Source organism: Haemaphysalis longicornis, unplaced genomic scaffold (assembly GCF_048455015.1).
Source record: "Haemaphysalis longicornis isolate Haplotype H1 unplaced genomic scaffold, Haemaphysalis longicornis Haplotype H1 scaffold_1, whole genome shotgun sequence".
Lineage (NCBI taxonomy): Eukaryota > Metazoa > Arthropoda > Arachnida > Ixodida > Ixodidae > Haemaphysalis > Haemaphysalis longicornis.
The window spans coordinates 422,676,121-422,700,768 of NW_027526203.1; the positions used below are offsets into that span (position 1 = coordinate 422,676,121).

Sequence of the window (24,648 nt, forward strand, 5' to 3'; positions counted from 1 at the left end):
AGGGGCATCAGCCTTGTAGTCTTACTGTTTTCGTGATTCTATAGAAACAACTCTTGCAGTCCAAGTTGTGGCTTGAAGGCTCGCTCCCTTACCGAAAAGGGCAGTGGGCTGATATTACTTGCGCTGTAACACGAGTTTTCCATACCAAAAGCTTCGCAAAAAAAAAAAAAAAAGAAACTAACCTGTAGCACTCACTTCAGTAGTAGTCATAATCAAGTCTTATTCGTGGTAATAAAGGCACTGTAATACAGTTAAAACTCGTTATAACGATTTGAAGGGGTGCCGCGATTTGCTCGTTATAGCCAATATTTCGTTATAGCCGTAACCGACATTTACTGCAAATATTATGCATTGTAGTTACCTAAAACAAAAAGCGGGCGATATAGCATCTTGTTGCACGGCGGTAGTCAGTAAAATAAACACATTCCGGAGGTAAAAAGGAAAAGTCACGAACCTACTTTATTGCAGTTCAAAACTCGTATTTCAAGCAGGCTTGGCTACGAAGAAGTCCGTAATTGGACGTTGATGTACTGTCCTGATGCGAGCGGTGGCTCCCTCAGCTGCGGCCGCTATGTTCACGCCATCTTCGCCGCCCTCGAGCGTGCTGAAGTAGCGGCGCGCAGCACGTCCACCGCATGTAGTGCCTCCGACGCCGTCCTTAGCGCTTCCTTTCACGCCATGTGCAACAGCGCTGACGATGGACTCTCGGTTGCTTACGATGGTGGACAGCGTACTCGTCCACACGTCAAAGTCTCTTGCCACCTTACCACGGAGTGCACCTTACCTTCCTTCGCGCCCGATGCGACAGCTTTTATCATGGCCGTCCTCTGTTCAAGCGTGATAGTCTTGCGCTTTCGCTTCCCGCCTGTCGCACTCGCGTTGTTGGAATCATGCGGGCAGTACGATAAAAGATAAGGCTGAAGACTGCCAAAACCCACGCACACACAGCGACATCGGCGATACGAACACAGTGTTGCCAACCAATTTTGACCGTATCGCCCCACACCGCACCTCAAAAAACCCTACATCGCCCTACACAATGTTTGCGATAGCCCTACCCTCCGCCCTACGCCAAAAAATTGCATTTTTTTATTTTACACGGTTTTATTTTTTATTTTATTTTTAAATTTTGGTTGTGCTACTTTTAGTTAGTATTTAGCTTCGGCTGCCAAATCAATGCTTATATATATATATAGTGGAAGAAGTCGACTGACACGTTTCCTGTTTTTCGTTGCCAACAGTTTCGGAGTTAGAAACTGCTTCTTATATATACAACCATTGGCAGTCAAGAAAACCTCTGAAAGCAAAGGGGAGAATGTGGTAGGTCATTAAAACAGATAAAGAATTTGGAAGGACAGAAAGAAAGTGGAGAAAAATGCCCGCCGGGTGGGATCCGAGCCCACGACCTCCAGAATACGCGTCTGGTGCGATGACCACTACGCTACCGGCGGGGCTATTTTCCCCTCCACTTTCTGGGGTATTTATGTTAGGGTATTTTTGTTTCCTGCGCTTGGAGGTGTTAGCCAGCGCCACTCGGACTCTCGGGGTGAAGGGGACCTTCTTTTTAACCCCCGGGCCGTGACTCGAGCGTCTACGACATGTCGAGAGTGGTCGACCAGCGTTGAACCCTCTTAAGCTCCCTATGGCACCACGAATGCCAGAACAGAGGCCCTCGCTATGCATGTAGCGAATCAGAATAGGAAATGGGGGGAAACGTAATCTAGCGGTCAAAATTTGCATTACGACCGGTTAGATGAGGACATAATTTCAGATTTTTGCGGCTTCATGTGGCTTAAAATAGGAACTTCAACAGAAAAATTTAAAATTGCCCTACGCTCGGCGGAAAAATGGGCGAACGGCCCTACGGCAAGAAAAAAAATTCCCAAAACGCCCTACATGTAGGGCGAAAACCCTACAGTTGGCAACACTGTGTAACGAACAGGGGAGGAGGGGTGCGGGGAGGAAGGCGACGCAACCGAGCGCGCCGTGTGCATTGGGGTTCTTCTCGGACTCGCCGCAGATAGTCCGCGGGTAGTCCGAGGATACATTGATTTGTATGGGGACTTTTAAGGGGAATTACGATTTGCTCGTTATATCCATTATTTCGTTATAACGAGGTTTAACTGTACATTGCAAACACAACATAGCAGTGTGTTGCCTTTCGACTAGGCATTTTTTGATGTTGAAGAAAGCAGACGGATGTTATGTTAATGCAGCTGTCACATCAGTTAAGAAGCTGCTCATAACAGCCTGCGCATGAAGCAAGTAGGATGAAAAGGGGTTTTTTTTTTGTGCGTATTGATAATTTCACCTTTGCAGAAATTCACTTCACTGCCGGCTGGTAAAACTAGGTTCAGTGTGTCATTGTTCTTCAACCATTATTTTTCTCTCTTGCTCTCCCCCTCCCTGCTCATTCATTTTCAGTGTTGTACAGTCTTACCTCATCCACCATGGTTACTGTGCAACAGCAGAAGCCTTTGCTCGAAGTACTGGCCAGGCATTTGATGAAGATGTCTCTTCAATCAAGAACCGGCAAAGTATGTGTTTGCTTTGTCATTGCAAAAAGAACAAATCGGGGCTTACATGCCCAAGAAACTTTTAACCTGTGGAGACCGCTGTAGGGGAGAGCTTAACAGTTATATGTGGCTTCTTTTATCGTACAGTTAGGACTTGTACACACAGGCTTTTTTTTTTTATTTCACCATAATAAGAAAAGCAGAAGTGTCATATAGTTAAACCTGGTTGTAACGAACCTCTATGCAAAGAATTCCTGGATATAACCTTTTTGCTGTCACTAACGTGCTGGTATGTTTTCGCATTTCCCCTACGAAGTGCCACTGGCGTACCGGTACGTTCTCCATTGTGTGTTCAAAAATTCACGCAATAGTGCAAAGCAGGTGCACCTGGACTGTTCGTGCCATCTGTTGAATCTTTCTCGTAGCTCGTATTTTCACTCACAAGCTCTCTACAAAAGTATATTGAAGAATATATTGAATGTTGCAAAGCAGGCGTGCCTGAACTGTTCGTGCCATCTGTCGAATCTGTCGAAGGGCGCGGTCGTGCCATCAGCGACCGCGCCCACCCTTCGGTGCTGGGGGCATGGTCGCTCCATGCGCTGTACTCTGTCGGGATGAGTGATCATGCAGCATGCGCGCGATTATGGGTGCAAGGGTTGTTGTGCCATCCGCAACAGGTTTCTAGGTTTTTATATTATTATTATTATTATTATTATTATTATTCTGTTCCCGCATCTGCTACGGCAGGCCAGGTTAGCCCAGTGCCGTTGCCTCTCCAATAAACTGAAACATGACTCAATCGCAGCTTTCACTCGCTCGCTGCGCGCTCACTTGCCGCTGTCAGCAGCAAACGAGGTTGTTGTATCAATTCTGTATCCCCTTTCTCTATCTCTATCTGCCATCATGATTTCGCAACGCGTCATTTCTGTGCGTTGTGTGGGCTGCTGAAAGTGCTCCCTCCATGCGTGCGGTTGCTTTAGGATGGCTGACTGTGCGGGGCCTTCGACTGCGGGCAGGAGTGATGGTTCTTTCGGTTCCGATTCGAATACGAGTTGAGCTCAAATTCGCATTCTGAGAGTTTCTCATCCGAGGAAGGGGTGTGAGTTCCACAGTGTCAGATTCTGATGTTGAAATGGTGGGGTCGTCGTCTCGGAAGCGTACACGGCAAACTGAAAATATTTGGAAGAGAGGCGATTTCTCACCCATGCTCTTTTCTTTCGACGCGTTACATTCCGGAAGTTATCATAGTCAAATAAATCACTATGCTCTTTCCCCGATATTCCAGAAACCAAGCCGACACTGGCAGTGCGCTACGGCCAGGAACACCCGGCAGTGAAAGGGTTAACGAAGGTTTTCCATTCCCCAATGCCACCCCCATAGAAGCCCATGTGGTTGCGACCTCTGTGTAACGAAGCCGTGTAAGGGGTAACCTTGATGAAATGAAGTCGCTCAGCTGATTCGCCATTGTTTTTATCACTTCTACTGAAAAATCAGCTAATTTAGCAAATTCTAGCACTACTGTATGGAGCGAGCAGCTACGAAAATGTCTAGAATCGCCTCAAAGCGAAATTTGACACGATGATGATGATGATGAACAGTTAATGTAGCAGCCACTTCTGGTTTTGATTGTGTAGCGTACATCACACCAGGTAGTAAACACTTTTTTTTTCGCCCGCACCGCAAACTACCGTGCGTTTCCACGTGTGAAGGCAGTGTCAGTTTGAGAATTGTTTTGAGGTGCTAGGTCCGCCTGTTGGCATGTAGTCCTGCATCTCCACGGCTATCTGTGGTATCAGTTGGTGCTCAGTTCTGCTGTCAGAAAACGAAAAGTTTTGTCTTTTCCGAGACAAGCTCACAATTTTAAATGCCTTCTCCGCCTGCAAAAAATAAAAATGTAGCCACCCGTTACAGTATCTGAACTAGCACCCTCCCAACAATTTTGAGCGCGGAAAAGAGCATCAAATTTGCAAAATGGCGCTTTTTCAGCACATGGCAAAAGTGATACCTAAGTTTCGTTTGTGAATACGGGGGTAAGTGATTTTGCCTCGTGCAAAAGTACCAGTTGCATCTCGCGCAGTTTTTCACTGTGAAAGAAATTTTTCAAGGACAAGTTCCCCTTCAGTGATGTCTATCATTTTGGTTTCTGCTTCATTCACGCGAGAGCCTTAACTTGAAACCTGCATGTAATGAAAACCTGTATGTAACGAAAAATTGCGAACACTTATGAACTTCGTTACATTCAGGTTTAACTGTATAGCATAAAATGACGAATACAATTGCCAGAAGCCAATCGTGCTACCTTGAGCTTAGCCACAAAACAATTTACCCACTGGGCAACTAAAAAGGGTTGGTGGCATTAGTTGTGGTGAACACCAGTGTGCTCTGGCCATGCTCTGGCCATGCTCTGTACCTTTGGTAGTGATTACAAGGCTGGCTGGCATTCTGAGCTCAATTGGTAATGATGACTGTTAAGGCCATGTTGCACTGCGTGGAATATGTGGGGTTCTTGGGGGTGACCTAGCCAGTTCTCCAGCATAGGCCACCACGCTGGCTCCTGGCGTGTCAACCACGTGGGCCCCTCACCTACGGCAGCCCTGCGTGGTTCGCCAATATGAGAACACAGTATAGAGCAGTGCCGAAGCGAAGCCGTTTATTTGGGAGCAAGCATGCGAGCACAAAGCTCGACGGCGTTCATGAATCACGCCATCTGGTTGTGATCGCGGATGGGAGGCAAGCACCTACGGCACGCGACAACGAAGTCCCCACCCGAGATACATGGTCCGCCGCGGCCGCGCTGTTTCGCCGATCTCACCCAGACCGGCTCTCCAATCTCACTCCCTTCCGCGCGCAGTTGTTCGCGGGGCCAGCCAATACCAAAGTGTGCGGAGCAGTGGTGCCATCTCTTGAGGCGCCGACGAACCAGCGGAGCGCCGGACCGGTTTCAGAGCATTGTGTCTCTCCCCGAAGCGCGCACCGGCTCAGGATCGTGGGTCGCGGTTCTCCCCGATTCCCACAACTGTTTAAAAAAGGTGCTGCTAGAAAACGTGTCTTTGCTCTTAACGGATGGGCAAGTATAGGAATAGAGCTGAATGATGTAGATCCTGGATCAGTCTCTCCGTGTGCTCACTGCGATGCCAGAGGTTAAAACTCCTGAGAGCATCAGGCTGGGTTCTGTTGTTTGCGAAAACAATACGTCCAGCTTCTTTTCTGCATGGGGTGCCCACATCGTGTCCTTCCAGGAATCCAAAAGTTGGTGCTGGCCGGGCGCATGGGAGAGGCCATTGAAATGACGCAGAGGCTCTACCCTGGCCTCCTGGAGAACAATCCCAACCTGCTGTTTATGCTGCGCTGCCGCCAGTTTGTGGAGATGGTGAATGGTACGGACGGTGAAGTGCGACCAGCTCGCCGTTCCCCTGGTTCCAGTCCACGGCTACTGCTGCTGAGTTCGTCACCCAAGTCGACCGGCAGTGACGGCGCATCCAACGGAGTGGCTGGCTCGGAGGGCAGCGCGGCTAACGGGGGGGACTCTGCGCTCAATGGGGACCACAACGAGGACGACTGTGGGGCGGACATGGTCGTGGAGAGCAGTGGTGAGGGACGGACTATGGTGGCCAACGGGCTGGACCCCGACAGCAGGCAGCACAACGGCCACTTCAGCCGGTTGGACTTGGGGGACACGGACATGGGTAAGCGAGCACCCTTACCTTGGCCGGGCAGGGCACAGGTTGGCGGCCAGGTCCGGTCGACTGCCTTCTTGTAGGCACTTTGAGTGTGGCACATATCTGTTATGGTGGCATATTACTTAATAAGGAAGAAAACAAAGTGGAGTTGCAGTTGATTCCTTCTATAGTGAAGTTTATGTGAGACTTTGTGATGAATTCAGCAAACAGTTGTGGCACATTGGTCGTGGTAGCCGGTGATGGAAGCTGTGCTTCCAAAATCCTTTACTGTGGCCTGTTTCTTCCACATTAAGACCTGACGACCTACACAGCTGTCACTCTGCAATCAATCATGCACTAACGTGGTTGCTGCCCATATAAAAGCCAGTTTTCCACCACACTCACCCCATTGAGCATCCCGAGATTGCAGCAACAGAGGCCTTAAAAATTATAGGCAGCATTTCTGTAGTGTATCAAAACTGCCTCGTGAATTGGTCCCCTGACTTCAGTGTGGCTATTGCACTGTCAGTCGGGATTCATTTTCTTACATGGTTATGTAAAAACAGCTTTGACCATGGGGTGTGTGGCCAGCGATAAAGGCAATGCCAGCTGTAATCCTTTCACTACATGCATGCACTTGTGTCGTTAACTTGGACGGTGTAAAGATGCAGATCCGACGCCTGTACGGCTGACTGTCACCCACCCTACCTAGCCAGCCACCCGTGCGACGCATTTGGTGGCGAATTATTTTAGCGGTGCCAGCAGTTTGCTCAAGCCTGCCAGCAAGGGTGTGCACTGGCCTGCACTACCTTGCTGTCACGCTCGTCACCCATGTTCTGCAGTGAGCAGCGGTTCAGGTATTCAATAATGGCCTAGATTGCTCAGAGGGCACTTGATGTCTTGTCCAGTGGCCTCTGTACCATGTTTGCTCAGTGACTTGGTGCAGGTAGGTGGGCGACACGGAAGTGTATGGGAAGAGGGCTCCGTACTAGCCACAGCAGCCCAGTGGGACCTAGGTTTTTGCACCTTTTGTGTTAATGCCACATGTGCGTGTGCCTCCGCAGTGAGTGGCATGTTGACGCGCTAAAGCTGCATTTAACATTACATGCCTCTTTTTATTTTTTATTTTTTATTTTTTATTTCCAATTGGTATATTTTACGAGGTGGTGCAACTTCCTGTGGTTTTCTGTGTCTGTGCATGTGGGCAGTAATTGTCTGCACGCAAGGACGTAGTCAGAAGGGAGGTTCGGTGGTTCGAACCCCCTCCGAAATTTTTTTCCAGGAGGCGTGTAAGTGAGGCTTAGTGTTTCTTTTGGCAAAGCTCCTTCCTTCTGTAATCCAGAACCCCCTCCGAAATAAATTACTGGCTACAGCCCTGTCTGCACATAATTATCATTCAAGTGTAGCTGGATGATGACCCTCACAGTAATGCATGGAGCTGCTTACCACGTGCTTATGGGGATGGGAGGGGAATGCAGGCGTTGGCATCCTCCTAAAGGCCGATCCACACGGCGGACCAAATCGATTATTTGGACCGCGGTCCGCGCATCACGTGACAGGACGTCACCAGTTCGCGCGGGCCACCGTTGGACCGCGCAGGACCGCGGTCTTCGCGGTCCAAATATTCGCCGAGGCTTTTCGGTCCGCGGTCTCGACGACGGACCGCGACATCAATCAGCGTGGTCTGACAGCTCCCGCGCCGCGTGGGCAGAGCCGGGTCCAGTTGCGCCAATAGAGAACGTCGCGGGCAGCGCGGTTGATTCGAAGCGCTCGAAGGAGCCGCACCGAAGGAATTGGTGTGGACAACGAATGTTGTCTGGCAACACAGTGTTTTTAGGCAAATCCAATCCAATTTTTGGCTCAAGAAAAGCCAGTCGTTCTGTCGTCTGCTTTTCCGCCCCACGGCCGCCACTGCAGCGCAGTTCCGAGAAACTGCGGCGGGCGCAAATGTCTCTGCTTTTATGACTATACGCACAGCAGGCGGTCGAAATACTCCCCCTCCCCTTTGTCGGACTTGGCTCCCGGCCCAATGTCTCAGGCACCCTAGCTATGTGTTCTCCGAAAATAAAATAAAGAATGCTTTCTCTTTTTTCGAGGGGTTCGGAAGGCGACCCAGGGACAGTAGCAGACGGTCGCGAGAGTTCCGCACGCCACAACTTGGTTCTGCAGTCCCTGCTCTTTTCGACACATCCACTCCTTAACCCAGCACGACCTTTTCGGCGCAGGGTAGTCTCCTTCATCAACGTACAAAACTAACGCCATAGCAGCGCAAACGACGCTTGTGCTCCGTTTCCATTTCGACTGCTCCAAAATGCGCGCGGAACCGCGAAACCAAGTGCAAAATATACAAAAACATGCGCGGTGCGGGTGCGAGCCGTTCGTATGGGTTTGCGAGTTCGTCTGGTTGGGAGCACTGTAGTGGAGAGTGCAGCTGGTTGGACCGCTCTGTCGTCTGCTACGGCGGTCCGCCGTGTGGATGCTCTCTGCGCTGCACCGGACCGCGGCGTGCCGTGACGTGGCATCACGTGACCGATCGGACCGCGGACTCGGTCCGTCGTGTGGATCGGCCTTAAGCAGCATAGCTATGCATTGGTGGAAGCATTACACAGTGTTTCAGTGAGGAAAAAATTACCTCCTCCTGGTGTAGGAGCAGTGGTGTTTCATGCTAGTCCTCAAGATCATAAGCATGTTCCTCTGATCGTGCCGTGGCGCTTCATGTGATTCTTCACTGGCGTCACGAATGGCACTGGAAGCAGGATGATGATCCATTTCCTCACAAGGATCAGTGACCTGTCTTGCCACTTTTCATGTTTGTGAGGAGAAGAATGACATGTGGTGGTATTCTGTTCCCACACGCAGACACACAAACCTGCATTTTTTTGTACAAGTATTCCGTGAAAAGGGGGTACACTTGTTCACTGCAGTCTTTCTGTCACATTTTTAGCCAAAGCAGAAAGTCGGCAGTTCTTGCATTGCGAGCGTAGCCCTCAGTTGCTGCAGGTTCACTTTCCCTCATCACATTCCTCGGGCTGTGTTGTGGCCCTCTGTAGAAAGGAGAGCCAGCGCATCAAAGCAGGCTTGGTACAGTTGTTCTGCTGTGTACGCTCGCATACACGAGCAGTGCTCTCTTTTACCTGCAACCGCGTTTGCTTGCGTAGTACGCTGGCAGACAAGATACGTTAGGCCCCCTTCCAAATTGGCGGCACTCAGTTTCTTGTTATCAGCAAGATTTATCTGTTGCTTCTGAGCATTGTAAAGATAACATCCCCTTGCTGTGGCTTTTGTTTCTGTGTGGTAGGAGGAAAGAGGCTTTTGTCTATCAGATGTTTGTTTTGACCCTTACATAAATGTGTACCAAATACCGTTGTTGATGTCAACTTAGGCTTATGCCATGATGCTAAATCCCTGCGGATGGCGATTCATTGTGGTTTGTTGCAGCCATAACAAGAAAGATCTTTGGGAATGTTGTTGCAAGGGGCTTTGTCTGATAGTGAGCAACGTCTGTGGATGTTGACAAACCAATAGACCCTTTGCCAGTAGCGATCTGTGCATGCGCGTGTGGCCGATCCACGATTCTGAGCAGTCGCCTCGTGCAGTATGAACAAACAGGTGCATCTTCAGCGTGCTGCTTGGAGAGCAGCTGTGCTTTCTAGCGCTGCACCTTTTTATTCCTGCTTTTCTGGCAGCACACACACACACACAAGAAAGGGGCAAAAACATTTGAGGCTGACCACGCTGCAGATACATGGATAGCAGCTGGGGTTGCTAGCAGTCAAGGAGTAACAAAAAAAAAAGTAACAAAATAGGTGCTTCGCCCACTGCAGATTAGTCTCGGGAATGTACACCTGCTTCGGTGGCATTAAAGGAACACTGAATACAAAATGCAAGTTGCTCTAGATCGATATTTTATACCCCTGTCACACGGGCACTTTCAATCGCGATTGAGTCGATCCGGATCGAGCTCAATCTGGATCGGGCCCCTGCTACACGGCAGTTTCAATCGCGATCGAGCTCTATCCCGCTCGAACTCAATCCTGGTTTCTCAAGCGCGATCGAGGCTTCCAAGCGCGATCGAACAAAAGCGACGATACTCTCATCCCCGCTCAGTAATGGCACAGAATGTGACAACTTCAACTAACGCCACAAATTGTGTCAAATAACTTGACCCAAATAAGCGTGAGGTAATATTTACATAGTTACGTATACCTACGACCGCGCGAAGTGACCAGACGCCGGCCGCAAGTACATTGTTAGCGCCATCTGGCGTACACGAGTGCAACCCGTGCAACTTCTCGATCGCGATTGAAACGTGCCGTGTAGCAGCGGCAGTGCGTCGAGCGCTCTCGAAAACTCGATCGCGATTCACTTCAATCGCAATTGAAAGTGCCCGTGTGACAGGGGTATTAGCTCACCAGGAATACGAATATACCACTTTTACGCGCAGCTTTTCTGAAATAAGGTAAAAAATAGTGAAAATGTGAAGACAGGTGTCGCCGCCTGGCTATACTGCTCAACTTAACCAGAAAACGTTAAAATTGCGTGACAAATATTTTAACAATACGCCTTCAGAAGTTTATAAAAACTGGTTTTGGTAGTGTCATGTTTGAATGTCGAAGACCGAAGAGAAACTAGAAACAATATGATGGAAGCCCAGCTGATAGATCACGCGCCAACACCAAACGCCAAAAAGTTCGTTTCGGTTACAGTGAAATGCCCGGCCACATAATTGTGCCACCCGTTTACAGTACTGTGGGCTCACCCACATTTATTATGACCCTCTGCGTACTTTTGTAGTGCTAAAAAAAATAAATGGGGACGCTTATTTTGGCTAAGGTTTAGTATTTTCAAGTGTATGCAACGTCTCCTTTGGCTACCACTGGATGGCACTACTTGACTACTTGTCCACACTTAGGGCGGTACTGCTATGCAAGGAAGCATTGCGGGGGCTACGCGAGAGTGGTTTATTCAACGCCAGCATTCACTCTGCCTAAAAAAGGATAATGTGCTTTTCTTCACCAAAGCATCACTACTGATCACAGCTCCCATGAAGAAACATTTGCTTAGTGGTCCGAAGCAGCAAAGGACATTGGGAGTTCAGAAAAGCACGACTGTTTTAACCAAAACTGATGAAACTGCTTGGTACGTGGTAGCATGGTATTCGGTTGCTTCTATATAGGTATGCATCGTTGTTGCTTCACTTGCTTCCACTTTATCGTGATGCAAACAGCGGCTACTGCAGCCACTGTTTACGTCATAGAATCGCTGCGAGGGAGATTAGGAAGGGAAGTGCGTTGTTTACCAATTTCTCAGCAATCAAGGCGTCTTTCAGCACCGAATCAACGCTAGGCTATGAGAATTCTGTTCAGGGAAAGTACCTAAAACGAAAGGCTCTAGTAGAGCATTAATGGGAAGCCCATGAGGACCGCAAAACATTTCGAATAACTGAACGAAAAAGCAGAAGAACAGCATTGTTATTATTTCGCAAGACGTCTCCCTTGATTTCATTTGGAACCTCGAATTTCGTCACCAAATTGAGTGTTCGTCATGGGTTGCCATAATAGCTGAGGCCTATCGCTAAAATCGACGCCTGAAGCATCCACCTCACAAACTGCTCACTCGGCACTGTGCGCAACAAAGAAGGCTGAGGAACTCAAAAAAGAATGATGCATATTCTAGCAGGAGTCTTAACTGGCCTGCTACTTTATCAACTGTGCACTGACTCAGTTGCGGGGGTGCCAACATCAGTACAAAACATGGTGCTGTTTTTGCGGTTGAAAATTTTGAATTTTATCGAAAAATGACGGTCGCCTGAATTCTTCTTCTTCAAAATAACTTTCGGGACCAGTACATCACTTCTAATTTACTGAAAATTTCAGCTAAGCAATTATCAAGAGCAGACCATGTTGACTAAGGTTGCTGCAATGAGCTGCCCATAGTACGTCATCAGTTCAGTGCAGAAAAGTAGCTGGGGTGCCTCATGCCTATCCCCTGTTTTCCTCATTCTACAGCTTGCTCTGGTGTCAGTGTTACTGTAACGAAGTAATCTTTCGAATGAGCCAAACTTGCCTGTTGTCTTCATGGCCCCTCTGATTAAGGAGGCACAGTGAGGCCCGTGGTTTTCATTTTCAGTGTAATTGTTGACTAGCTTGAAAAAAGGAGCTCTAAAGTGGGACAGAAGCAGCCAGTATACTGCACCCTGGTGGATGCTCTCCAAGCAAGCACAGGGTGCCACCTCTAACGGTTGGCATGCGTGCCCGTGCAGACGTTGACCCACCCAAGCGGCAGCTGTGCGGGGGTACCCAGGCAGGCATGGAGCGCATGCTGCAGTTTGGCCGGGAGCTGCACCTGATGAGCGTGCAGCTCAAGCACCAGTTCGGCACCAACAAGGAGAACCGGAAAATGATTCAGGTGCGTGCCATTCGGGCGACGCATGCTCTGGTGGCATGCCGAGAGACAGGGACGAGGCTGAAACAGCAAGATGGAAGCAGGAAAAATGAGCATATATTTGGCGTGAATTTACACACTGAGTGATGTTAACCCAGTTGGCTCTGTGTGGAGCTGGGTTAGCGCCACTTCATGTGGCAGTCCTTGTACAGTGTCGCTTCCAATTAGTCTTCCTTACTGCTTGCAGCTAATGTGCAAGTAATGTGTGTGTTGGGGAAGGGTGGGTTCTCTGCTTGTTGACTTTGACTGCTTGGCTGTCTTTATGGCCAGAACTTGTCTCGCCTCCAAGCAAAGACCCCAGCTCAATCATGGCCTTATTCACTGGTTATGGGGAAGGGGCATGGATGGCAAATTTATTCTGAGGGACTAGTACAAAGTAGAGGGCGGCCAGGCGGAGTGCAACGTTGAGCTTGAACTTTGTGGACCAATGTCGTACCATAAGAAAGCAAGCGGTTTCTTAAGCACATGATATTTATTAAATGGATTGATTTAAGCACATGAGATTTATTAAATAGGTTGATTTTTTGTATGTGTGTAGTAGGTATTTTTTATTACGCAGCAGGGTTGGGCTTTAGCTAAAGTTTCCTGTTAGAGGTTATTAAGGGGTGTGGTGGTGGTGTGTGTACAGTGGAACCCAGGTTACATGACTTTCGTGGGATGAACAGAAATGTCAATGTAATCTGAGCTAGTTAAAGGGACACTGAAGTGAATTTGTCAAGCTTCTGTTTTTGCTTGCGTTCCGTAGACTGGCTCAAATAAACACACTTTTCATCATTTATCCGGTTGATAAGGCTATATTTATTTTATAAAACCTGAAGGAAGAAAAACTACCATGCGCAGTCTGCGGCGGCCGCACCAACTAAAGCAGTGACTTCTGTACGAGGTGCTACTGTGATTGGACGATGTTCAAAATTAGGATTCAAACCAGTTTTGGTTTTGGTTCTGTGAAACGACACATTTGGTATCCGACGTTAATATTGACTGGGCATTCTCAATATCTCAGTAATCAGCATACCGCGCTTCAGCCATGTTGCCGGCTATAAAATGGCAGATAAGTCTGCCAGCATGGCTTGGAATCAAACGATCACTACCCGAGGTGTACACTGTGGCTGAACACCCTCCGCGTCACCAGAGACGCTCAAATGCGATGCGCTTTTCCCCCACCTTTGGAGCTCGCCTGGCTCGTGCCTGTATTGTAGGAGGTGTGTTCGCACCAGGCCAGGGGTCAACTGATTCGGGACTTTACCCGCAAGCAGTCAGTGCTTCTTGCAACACCACGCCAACGAGAACTCGCCAGCATGTCAGTGTCAGTCTGCACGCGTTCTGCAAACTCGCTTGTAGAGCAATGAGCGTTACAGCGCAAGAATGGTGAATTCAGTATAGAAAACATTGCCTAAAAACAAATAAATCAACTTCAAAACAAAAACAAAAAAAAACGCGCTATCGGGGACTTGAACTCGTGAATTACAAAACAATACATCTAAGGCTCCAGACCACTCGGCCATAAGCTAGCGCTGTCAAGGTCGGAAATATAAAGTACATATTCTATAGCCTGTTTGCATTTTTATTTAGTTTTAGCATTCCAAGCAGCTTAGATGACTATTTCTTGAATAACGCTCATGCAGTAAGCGTCCCCCAGATTCCCACAAGTATTTCATCTCTAGCGACTGCATTCCTTCGGCAGAAAAGTGTGTGCAAATGTGTGGTCGTGCTGCTTACCGCTGTGCTAGTTCACCCAGCGCAAAAAGTGCTTTCGGCACCTTGGTTTTACGCTGTGCAATAAAGTTTCAGTTGATTTAATTTCTTAGTACCTACATTAACTTCACTGATTCTTTTCCCGCCTTAGATTTTTCTACTAGCATACCAGACAGCGAAGCATCACATGTGCGCCTGTGTGGAGCTACTTGGACTTAGAGCTTGATACCGTGTACGAACTTACAAACTAAAGGTACATTCTTCTGGACGCAAATGTGTCGTGGCTTAGTTTCAACTGAGCGATCGAACTGCGGCGACCCGCTGGTGGCCGGCCGACTAAACGCTGAGCGACTGATTCTGTCGGAGGGTCAGCGAGCCGTGGAGTAGTGCAGTCAAGCCAAGCCATCTTGTTTGAGCCTCATATGAAATGTCGTAGGAAATCGGCAAGGAGAATGCAGAAAGGAGGCGAGCACTTTCGAATTGTTTTGTCTACTAAATGGAGTCGCGTAAATGCAGCGAGAGTGGTCGAAACATGACCTAGACTCCAGACTACAATCTGCGCAAGTAATCCTGCAATGTTTACAAATCACTTCAATGTCCCTTTAAAGCCCACCGTGGTACACGGTCTCGCACAGCAGGCTAGCCCGAAATTAGTTTAAACTAACGTATTTACTTGCGCGACTTGCTTCCTTGCATAATCTGCAACCCCCTAACCTAAATCCCAAATTTCTGAAGAAAAAAAGAAGAAAGAAAAAATTTGCTAGCATATTGCCGCGACTAACGATCGGCTTAAACTTTACCGCCACGCTCATGGGCAAGCACTGGACAGCTGCAGTTTTTACAGTACATACCCAACTGGGAAATAGCCAGCAAAAAGTAGATCCCGTACAGACGAAGGGAAGAAGTTGGAAGATTGATTCAAGCTGGACACAGCTATTTTATTGTGGGCACAGGCTCTCCCTTGCATAGAAAAGCACCTACCAGCAGCATCGTGTCTCCTGTGACTATGTTTTGCACACTCGTATGCTGTTCTGCGCTAGCCTACCAGTCCTGAGCCAGGCGCCCACGAGATAAGATAAGGCTGACTTGGTTAAAAAAAAGCAAGGGTGCAAGAAGGATGCTGCAAGATATCAGAGGCATTCATTTTCATGGTAGTCTGCAGTAATGTTGCGACCAAGTTACACAAAAACAGCTTAGTGGGGGATGTTTCTGGTAGCAACTGGGAGAAAAAAAAAAAGCACAGGCAGTTGCTGGTGGGAAAGTCTCTGCATTTTTTTTTTTTAGGCCTTTTAATTAATTAGGCCTTTTAGCAAGGCTTCTGCCTTTTAGCAAGGCTTCTAAGTCTGCCCTGTTATGCCATGTGCAGGATGCCTTCAGTTTGCTAGCCTATGCCGACCCATGGAGCAGTCCTGTTGGATACCAGCTTGACCCAGTTGAAAGGGAACCTGTGTGTGCGGCGCTCAACAGTGCGATTCTAGGTGAGAACCTAACCTGCATTATCTTTGTGTTTTTCTTTTAATCGCATGATGTTAAATTTTGTTAGTTTGATCCTTGCTGCATACACAAAAATTACTGGGGGCATGTAAGTCTGGTTACATGTTCTGAATGTGAAAGTGTTATGGCAATGGGAATTGATTAAATGGCCACGATCCTGTGACGGCAGCTGTCATCTTCGCTGGCCGATCCCCCTGAGTGGTTACGTTGGACTGTGTGGGTGGGCTTGTTGACGTTGCAGCCAAGTGGTATTGGTGAAATGGCTGTGAGCTGTTGCAGGCTGCTGTCATCATCATTGGCCAATCCCCCTTGAGTGGATAAGGGACCAGTCCGAAGGCCTTTCGGAATGCCGAATTGAGAAGCTATGAATGTATTGGGGTTGCTTCAGGAAACCAGCATGACGCTTATGTGATGTAGCAGTAAAACTGTCACCAGGGAAAGCCATAATGCTTTACAGTAAAAACATGTAAGCAGGCTTCAGTGTGCCTCAAAAGCTTTGTTTTGTGCTGTGTAGGCATATAGAGTAGTGGTTAAGTCACTTGGCACAACGCATCCTGGGATCAATACTCAATCCTGGAAAAGTTTTTTAGTTGAAGATGCATGAATTTTCGTGACCTCCACTGCTCACAATGCCGGGTTTTTCAGCTTCATAGGGTGCATGATGCTTTTGCATTAAAAAAGAGTTTAGCAGTAATCCCAGTGGTGATCCAGCTGCTGCCAGTTAAACTCCCACTGTGCCAAACAACGTTTCTTAGAACACACTTGTTTTCGGTCTGGCTACCGTCTTTCAAGCACATTTTCGGTTGGCACCACTGTGCCTACCTGCTTCCCGTCCATTTCTTTGGCCAGCGGCATTTTTGTCACTTTTCATTACTACAGCGCTAGTGAAGCTTCTGCCAATCAATGCATCTGGGAATGAACATAGATTGTTTTGCTGCTAGATGTTTATATGCTAGCAAGTTGGAGAATATTAGGAATGGTGTGCCCCCAAGCTTTATCTTTTGGCTGTGTTATGAGCATTGTTTTCATGAATCGCTTAGATCAGGTACCATGGTGCCTAAAGCATTTTTTTTTATTAATACTTACTTTTCACCAATAATGCATAGTCATATACAGCCTAAGCTGGAATGACCGAACGATCACCTGATGATAGCAGCGGCACAGTAGACGTGACGACAGGAGCTTACAGAGCGATAAACCATGTGACCAAGAGTCACTGAATGGCAGGCTCTGCTCATGCACAACTGAGCCACAGCTGTTTTGGTTGTGATTGACCAGCTTTAATTCACGTGCTTTCCAGATAAGCGGGCAGATTTAAGCAGTTCATTTGGATAGCAATAGAGGCAGGCCTTCTTAACTCTCATTACCACGCCTGTTTAAATCGATCACTGGTGATCGGTGCTTTATATTGCCGATTTCTACCTGTTGTAATCATTTCTCATACACCTAATGCACCCCAGTGGCTAGTCTAGGCACTGCACTTTTAGAATCGGTTTAAATTATTCCGCTCTGGCGACATTGAGATTTTTGACAGCGTTTTTTGAAAGCTGGGGGGCGTGTGTTTTTGTAAAAGGGGCTGTGGCTGCTGCACTTGACAGACAAGCATGCCACTTGTGGTTATGTTGCATTACCACCAATATCTTTTTTATCAACAGGCTCCTAGCAAGTCAAATACCAAATTATGTTGTCAGCTATGTAATCCGACAGCGTTGAGAGGTTGTAATTACCTGAAGATGACACCAGCTATTCACTAGTGACCTTTGGTTCGGAAAAAGGGTGGCTTTATTATGCCAAAGGTTATTTCTGAAGGTCCCAGGCATGTCTAACAAGTGAGCCTTGCATTTTTAGCCAGTTTTCAGCAGTTTCGATTTCAGTTTTGCATTGGGAAATTCATATTTGGCGCTACTACATAGTTACTGAACTGCAAGCCGATCTGCCATGGCGCCTCCATCGCCCGCTACTGATCCTCGAAAAATGCATGCCGCTCATGATTCCACTTCACCCATGCCTTTTGCGATAACAACTCGAGCTGAAAGTCGAAAGATAACACCTGGTCATGTGATTTCAGTTGAGACGAGGAGAGCGCTTCCAATCGGCCTTGAACACCGCCAGCTGAACACCGCCAGCTGTTCACCAGCCAGTTTCATTTCCGTACGAGGATATTTCCTGAGGTCTAATGTTGCTTCTTAGTAGAGCTATCTATTCTGACAAAGTCTCCAGCAGGCTTGATATTATTTATTTTCGAAAATGTTAGGTGGCGCTGCAATGTAGGAGGCTCTCTAAATGTCAAGCTTGGTGGGCACGATTCTAGCACATTGCCCTTTATTCCTGCTAACAGGGCTACCATAGCGAGTCAGAAGATGATTATAAACCACAAATGAACGTTCCTGACTGATAAGTGATGATCAGAACGTCAGCACGCATCCACCAACGAGTTTGGTTTTCAACTCCAAGCTGATTTCCTTGCATCGCTTGCTTGCCCTGAATCTTGTGCTGACCGTAGTCATTGACAAGGTATTTGTACGTAACGTGGCGACTCAGCTGTGCCTCTAATAATGTCAAACCACCAGATTTCTTCCAGAGAACCATCCTGACTTGCAAAATTTGAAATTAAGTTGGGGCTTCACCACAAGGCATGGGTGCCATGCATGCTAACATTTTCTTTTGTATTTGGCAAATTGTTCCGTGCAACTCAATTTTTTTTTTCTAGGATGGGTTTTGAAATGTTTACTTACAAAATGTATATTCTAAATTTTTTCTACTACTGGTGGTTTGTTATACACAACTTCCTATTTTTATTTTCTTCGATACCTGGGCGAAAATTTTGAATTTGGTAATTTTTTTCGCAATCATTATTTATGAAGACATCATTAAAACTGGTGTTGTTGATAGCACGTGGAGTCATCTGCATTTGATGTCACTGCAATATGTGCCTAACCAATATGTTTAGCAGGGAAAAAAATGTTCTCTTGGACTGCTCAAAATCGATCAGTTTCTTGCGGTAACGAAAGAGTTAATTTCATGCTTTATTGCGCAAGTTCCGAGCCTCCTGTCACTTCCCTGCATCAGATATTTTGTCCTTCACTATGGCTTCGCATAGGTCTTTGCTTAGCTCAGCTATGGCTATGGAAAATTGTGCACTGTTGGGGCACAGTATTCCGAAAACAGTAAGAGCTCCTGCACAGCCACCCGCACCACACGCACACGTCTGCAATGGCTCTGCCGGTTGTGCCCTGCTCTGGTTAGTTTCACTTTGTCGCGCCACAGGTTCTCTTAAGTAATGGAATACCATTTGCAGCAGATATGCTGTTCTTAATTTGACCGTACTGGAATTGTCTGTATTTGATACTGGATGCTGGTTCCCATAGAAGTGACACTAAAACGTTCGAAAGAGGGGCAGGGAACTACGTTGTTGTTGCCTTACACAGTGTGGAAGCACTTTAATTGAAGGCCCCCAGGATTCAACTTAAAAACAGGAGTTTCATTTTTTTACTGTAGCGCAGCATGTGTTGCTAGTGTGACCATAGCTAAAGAAAGCACCACGCCAAATTGCTACAAATTTGATTTTGCACAGCACTAAGAGTGGTCCAAAATTGTAATTTTGCTGCTCCAAAACTCTGCATTTCTTTTCCTGCTCCAAAAAGTGCTTCAGATCTTAATGCACTAGATCACCACTGTAATTTACTGCCATCTATGAAAAATGGCAGTAAAAATTGCTCTTTCAAATTCAGATTCCAGGTGCAGCTCATGTGTACTGCCTCACAACAGTGTTGCAGAGTTTAGTGCTTGACACAGCAGAGTCCACAGTATGTTTCTCTTTGCATTGCAGAATCTCAGAAGCTTCCCCGTCGCCCACCACTGGAGTTGGCAGTCGCACACTCCCGCGAGCTGCTCAAGTTGATGTCCAAGGCAGGCTTGGGATCGTGCGCCTTTGCCAACATTGACTCACTGCTGCAGTGATGTGACTTTTCTTCGACATGTAATTATTTCCGGAAGCCTCGCGCACGTGCCCCTCCTTTTTTTCTTCTTTTTTTACGAGTCAAGTGTTTGGCTGCTTGTGCGAGGCTCTCCATCCTTGGAAGCAGCCCTGTGGAAGTGTGATGCCGCCCGTAGAAGAGCTCTTAACGGGCAGGTGACTCCAAGACTGTGTGGCGCACACTTGGAGGTACAGTGCGCAAGGATTCAACTCTTGCATATACGCTTTCACAATGAATTTGACGAGAGAAAAGAACCTAGGACGGGGCTTTCCTCTGTGAATCATGTGCTGCTGCTGCTGCTGCTGCTGCTGCTGTAGTTGATTTTTGGTGTGGTTGAAATAAACAAGTTTATGCACAGTGGGGTCTGCTGTGTGCCAAATGCTGGTGCCAGGCCAGTTGCTGTGGAGACGGGCTGTAGGCGTCTGTTTGCTCAGCAGTAAAATGCATTGTGGAAAGAAAGGAAAAAAAACTTGTTTACGTGAAACGTGAGCAGCTGGAATGGAGACGTTAGTCCTGTGGTACTCGCCTGACACGATGCATCAATTGTAGCGCTTGCCTTACTTTCAAACTGTCTCATGAAGCTGCAAAAATGTGTAACATTGTTTTGGCGTCCCAGTGGGCTTGCATCATTTTAATCAATACTTGACGCGCGTAATTAGTGCGTGAAGTTTCAGGCCGAGCGAATGCTCTTAGCTGGGCTTCTATGAAGTCAGCAGTAACGTTGTTCATTGAGAGTTGTGCAACTGAGCGGTTTGGTATTTCATTTTGCAATTCTTGTGTGTGAATGCTGTCCTGTAATGAGGTTCTGAATAGTTCTTTCCATTTGAAAGGTTTGCCAAAGGTGTGGCAGGAAGAGTCCCCCAAGGCCACCAACTTGGCAAGCTTTTGAATCTGGTGGTCTTTTTTTTCTTTTTTTTCTCTGCTTTCAATTATAATTTTGCAGCTTTTGAGTAGGGTTCTGCACTTTTGGTTATATTCATTTTCAAATTTAGTGTGGTTTTATTAATGTGAATCAGCATGCAAAATTTTTGTTTGTTTTGTTTTTTGGTAGAGGTTGATTGGGGTAAAAGATTGGCGATGTTCTGCTGTAAAATGGGCTTGTGCTCATTTCGACTCAGTATGTCAGACAGCTGTTGTGTTACGCTTTCTTATTTAGACCTGTTTAGTGCATGCTTGCAACTGATACAAAAGTGCGGCTGGGCTTATGGAGATGCAAGCACTGCATAAAGGGGTAGTGATCTGGTGTCGTACCTTGACACAAAAAATCAGTGCCCCCATCCTTTACACTTCAAGGGCAATGATATGTGTTGGCTGTAGCTCCACATAGCACACTTTCTTTGCATCTGTGATTTAAAATCACCCCCGAGAAGCAGAAATCATGCCTTGTGTCAAAAACAGGTTGCCAGCCCATCCTTTGGATTCAAACTTTCAGTAGTGTTTTGGGGATTGTGTGAAGTTCTATGCCTGTGTATTGACAAACGAAGTTATGCCCAATCGCTAGTGGCAACGCTTAAATGACTCACAACATTAGTTTCAAAGAGCTTGACATAGCCCTATGTCCAGTATTGCTACCTAGTATTCCTAGCTTTAAAATTTAACATTTCTTGATCAACGGTTGTGCACTAAACCTATTCAAGCTTTATAGGGTTAGCTGATTGGTGGTGACTGCAACATTTAGAGCGAGCTGCTAACTATGCATTTAATGCAAATGTTCTTCACAACTGTTCAAGGAATGTTCTAAATGGAATGTTTTACGAGCTACCACTTTTCAATTGTGTCCACTCAACCAAATCTTATTTATTATAAGTTGTAGCACAACTTCTTGCATGCAGGACATCTTCGCTACTCGAGAGAAGACACATGCATGTGAAAAAAGTATCATTCTGTGCAATGTACACTCAAACGATACAGTAGGTTTCAAATATCACGCATTACGAAAAGTACAAAGTTCTGTTCGGGAGCAGAATTCTTGTATATGTTTAGTAATTGTGCTGCAAAATCAACAGAATCTTTTTTGATAGAATATGATGTGTGCCATGGTATATAGAAGCAAAGGTCTATGTGTACATATGCAACTATGCATTCTATCATTTTTAATTCTGAAATAAGTTGCACATATGCTGCATCTTGTTTTTTTTTTTTTTTTTTTTTTTTTTCTCAATATTAACAGTGGTGCTACTTATATTCAAAAATTTTTCATTATCAGCGTGATACAGGGCAGGACATGGGCTCACATCAGGGCTTTTCTTACACTTTAAAGTCAGTTTATTGCATTGCATTTTTCCATGAACTCTTGCGAAGTCAAACGGGACCAAACCCCAAGGCACCATTGATAACGTCAGAATAAATGATCAGGTTCAGCAAATCTGAGAAAGACGTCAAATGCATGCAAGCAGTTCACCCAAATTTGTTTACAAGTGGTGTGGTTTGGCTCTTTATCGGAATTTTGCCCAAATAGTTTGGCAACGGTAAATGAGCTCAAGATCGTGTTGTTTTGCTTGTCAAAAAGAATCAAACGGGCTTTCACTTGCACAAAGTTCATTGGCAGTGCCGATGATCAGAAACGACCATAGGCGTGCGCAGGGTTCTCGATTAGGGGGGGGGCAAAGTCTTACCTGAGCCCCCCCCCCTCCCCCTTCCCTTCTCGAGAACTCCCAACCTCCTCCCACTGGAGGCTTTACGGTCAGCACATACTGGAAAGACGAGGAATTGTTTTAAAATTTTTATTTCAATGAAATGGAGTTGCAACACATACAAAATATTTCTGGGCAGAACTTCTTACTTTCATGTGTAACATCAGCAAAGGGGGCAGGTCCCAGGGCGGATGCGGCATCAATTTCACAACGCGCTGCCGAAAGAACTTCCATTCTCCCTAAGGCACACAAACATATGACACATCTGTCTTTTGTAAACTGCCACAAGGTTCCCGTGCGTACCGCTCGAACGCTAGCTTTTGAAATTCGTAAGAATTTAAGAAGGTAATATTGTCTGTTCTGAAATTCTTTTTACACGGCTATTTTGCTCAGTACTAGACACGTTATTTGCGAGAAAAAGTAGGAGGAGGACAAGCTCCGTAGTAGCTGCAAATAAAGTGATAACGTGTTTCTCACAGCGACCTGCTTTTAGTCCCCGCATTTCCGGGCTGAAAGTAAACAGCTTTTGGAAGGTAACCTGAGGGTTCTTCGGCTGCCATGATCGTGAAAACACATGCGTGGTCGACTTGTAACCCTGCAGGACAGGTTCGATTGAGTGAAGGCATGGGGCAAATTTGGCGCCACCCCTCCAGATTATTAGGGGTGACGGCCGCCCTCCACTGCCCCCTCTGTGCACACGCCTATGGAAACGACCACAAAAAAATGCGCTACCTGAACTTAGTGCAACTTATCTATGAAATTTTTCAGCAAAATACTTGTCTATAGGCTGGTGTGACTTATACGGTGGTGCGACTAACTCGTAGGCCAGAAAATACCATAGTTAAATTTCTAATCCCTATGCAGAAGTTCTAACGGTACAGTTACGCATCACGCTTTACATCATTCAGTTCAGCAGTTCATTTGTGCGTGGGTTGTCTTAGTGTTGCTGTATGGCTACACAACTGTGAAAGATGTCGCACACAAAGTGCTTGGGATGTGTCAGCGCGATGTATATGTTATCTTTTGTAGTCTCCTGTAGGTGGGCCTTGCTAGACCCTCCAATACATACATTTTTTATATTAGAACCAAATTTTCACAACTTTATTTGGTACTCTATTGGCACTTGTCCTAAACCAAAAATGCAGAACCCTACTTACCAGCTGTGTTAGCATATTCCTGAAAGCAGCTTTGTTCCAAAGATGTGCTAAATTGATGCCGTACTGATCAGGCACTATAAGTTATGAATGATGGTCATGCAAAACGCCCCGAGGCAAACAAGAAATGTTGTTCTTCTGTGTGCGTATGCTGCTTTTAATGCCATATATCTATGCTACTTTTGTTGTTTTGTTGCTGCTGTTTTCTGATTTTGTGTGGGTTTTTTTCTGCCAGTAACATTCACCAAAAAGGGTGTACCAGTGTATTTTGTTGTTAGCTTGTGTGAAAAATATCTTCCTCGAGATTTGCATCACTTCGTGTATGATTGCCCAGAAGAAAAAGAAATCAGTTTTGGGTTGTGCTTTCTTGTTTTATGTTGGAAGTGTTGGTGCGGCTTCATGCTTCAAGATGTCTGTATTTACGAGCATAACAAGAAATGTGGCCTTTACTTGTAGTTTTTTATATATTATTATATACAGAGACACGCCTTTAGTCACTGGCGTAGCCAGGAATTTGTTTAATTCCCTTACCATCCTCCTACCTATGGCTCTGCCAAGGTAGACATGTTGCACTGAGTGCATTCACTTGCACGCTTAAAATCCCCGTTTCTTTCTCTTTTTTTTTAAGTATGTCAAGTTTATAAGAGTAAAACTGGAAAATGTTTATTGTTCATGTTTTCTTTTGGAGTTTCTGAAGACATCTAATGGGCATGAACATAAACATTTCAGGTGTTGGGCGACATGAAGATGGAAATGTGTACATGTGAACAAATTTTCTCTTGGAGCCAGGTGTGCATCATATTCTGCAGTTAAAAAAAACAAAAAAAAAAAAAGAATCCTCGAACAGCACGTCCCAATATTTTGAAGCCCACTGTACTTCGAAGGTGGCGATGAACTGAGGGCGCACGTTTTGTGCTTATTAGGTGTCATCTTTCTCGAATTAAGTTTGTTGTCGTCGAGAGAGGAGCAGACCGCCTGGGAGCCTATGGTAATTAACACTGACAATGTAATGTTCTGCAAAGGTATTGAAATCCTATTTGGCACAGAGGGATACTCTACAAAATAAAATCTAACGT

At 46.3% G+C, this 24,648-nt stretch overlaps 1 protein-coding gene and 1 non-coding gene across 2 annotated transcripts in view; one reads left to right on the forward strand and one right to left on the reverse strand.

Annotated features, from left to right (window-relative positions):
* The window catches only part of Ranbpm (Ran-binding protein M), a 36,253-nt gene extending 12,010 nt beyond the window's left edge, over positions 1-24,243 (forward strand). The window contains exons 6-10 of the mRNA XM_077687238.1: positions 2,425-2,537; positions 5,756-6,202; positions 12,438-12,583; positions 15,681-15,792; positions 19,638-24,243. Of these exons, the coding sequence (XP_077543364.1) occupies positions 2,425-2,537; positions 5,756-6,202; positions 12,438-12,583; positions 15,681-15,792; positions 19,638-19,768 (949 nt within the window). The 3' untranslated portion in view covers positions 19,769-24,243. The remainder of the gene's footprint in view (positions 1-2,424; positions 2,538-5,755; positions 6,203-12,437; positions 12,584-15,680; positions 15,793-19,637) is intronic.
* Trnat-cgu (transfer RNA threonine (anticodon CGU)) lies at positions 1,379-1,451 on the reverse strand. The gene has a single exon. It is a non-coding gene; the product is annotated as a tRNA-Thr (tRNA).
* Positions 24,244-24,648: the final 405 nt, after the last annotated feature.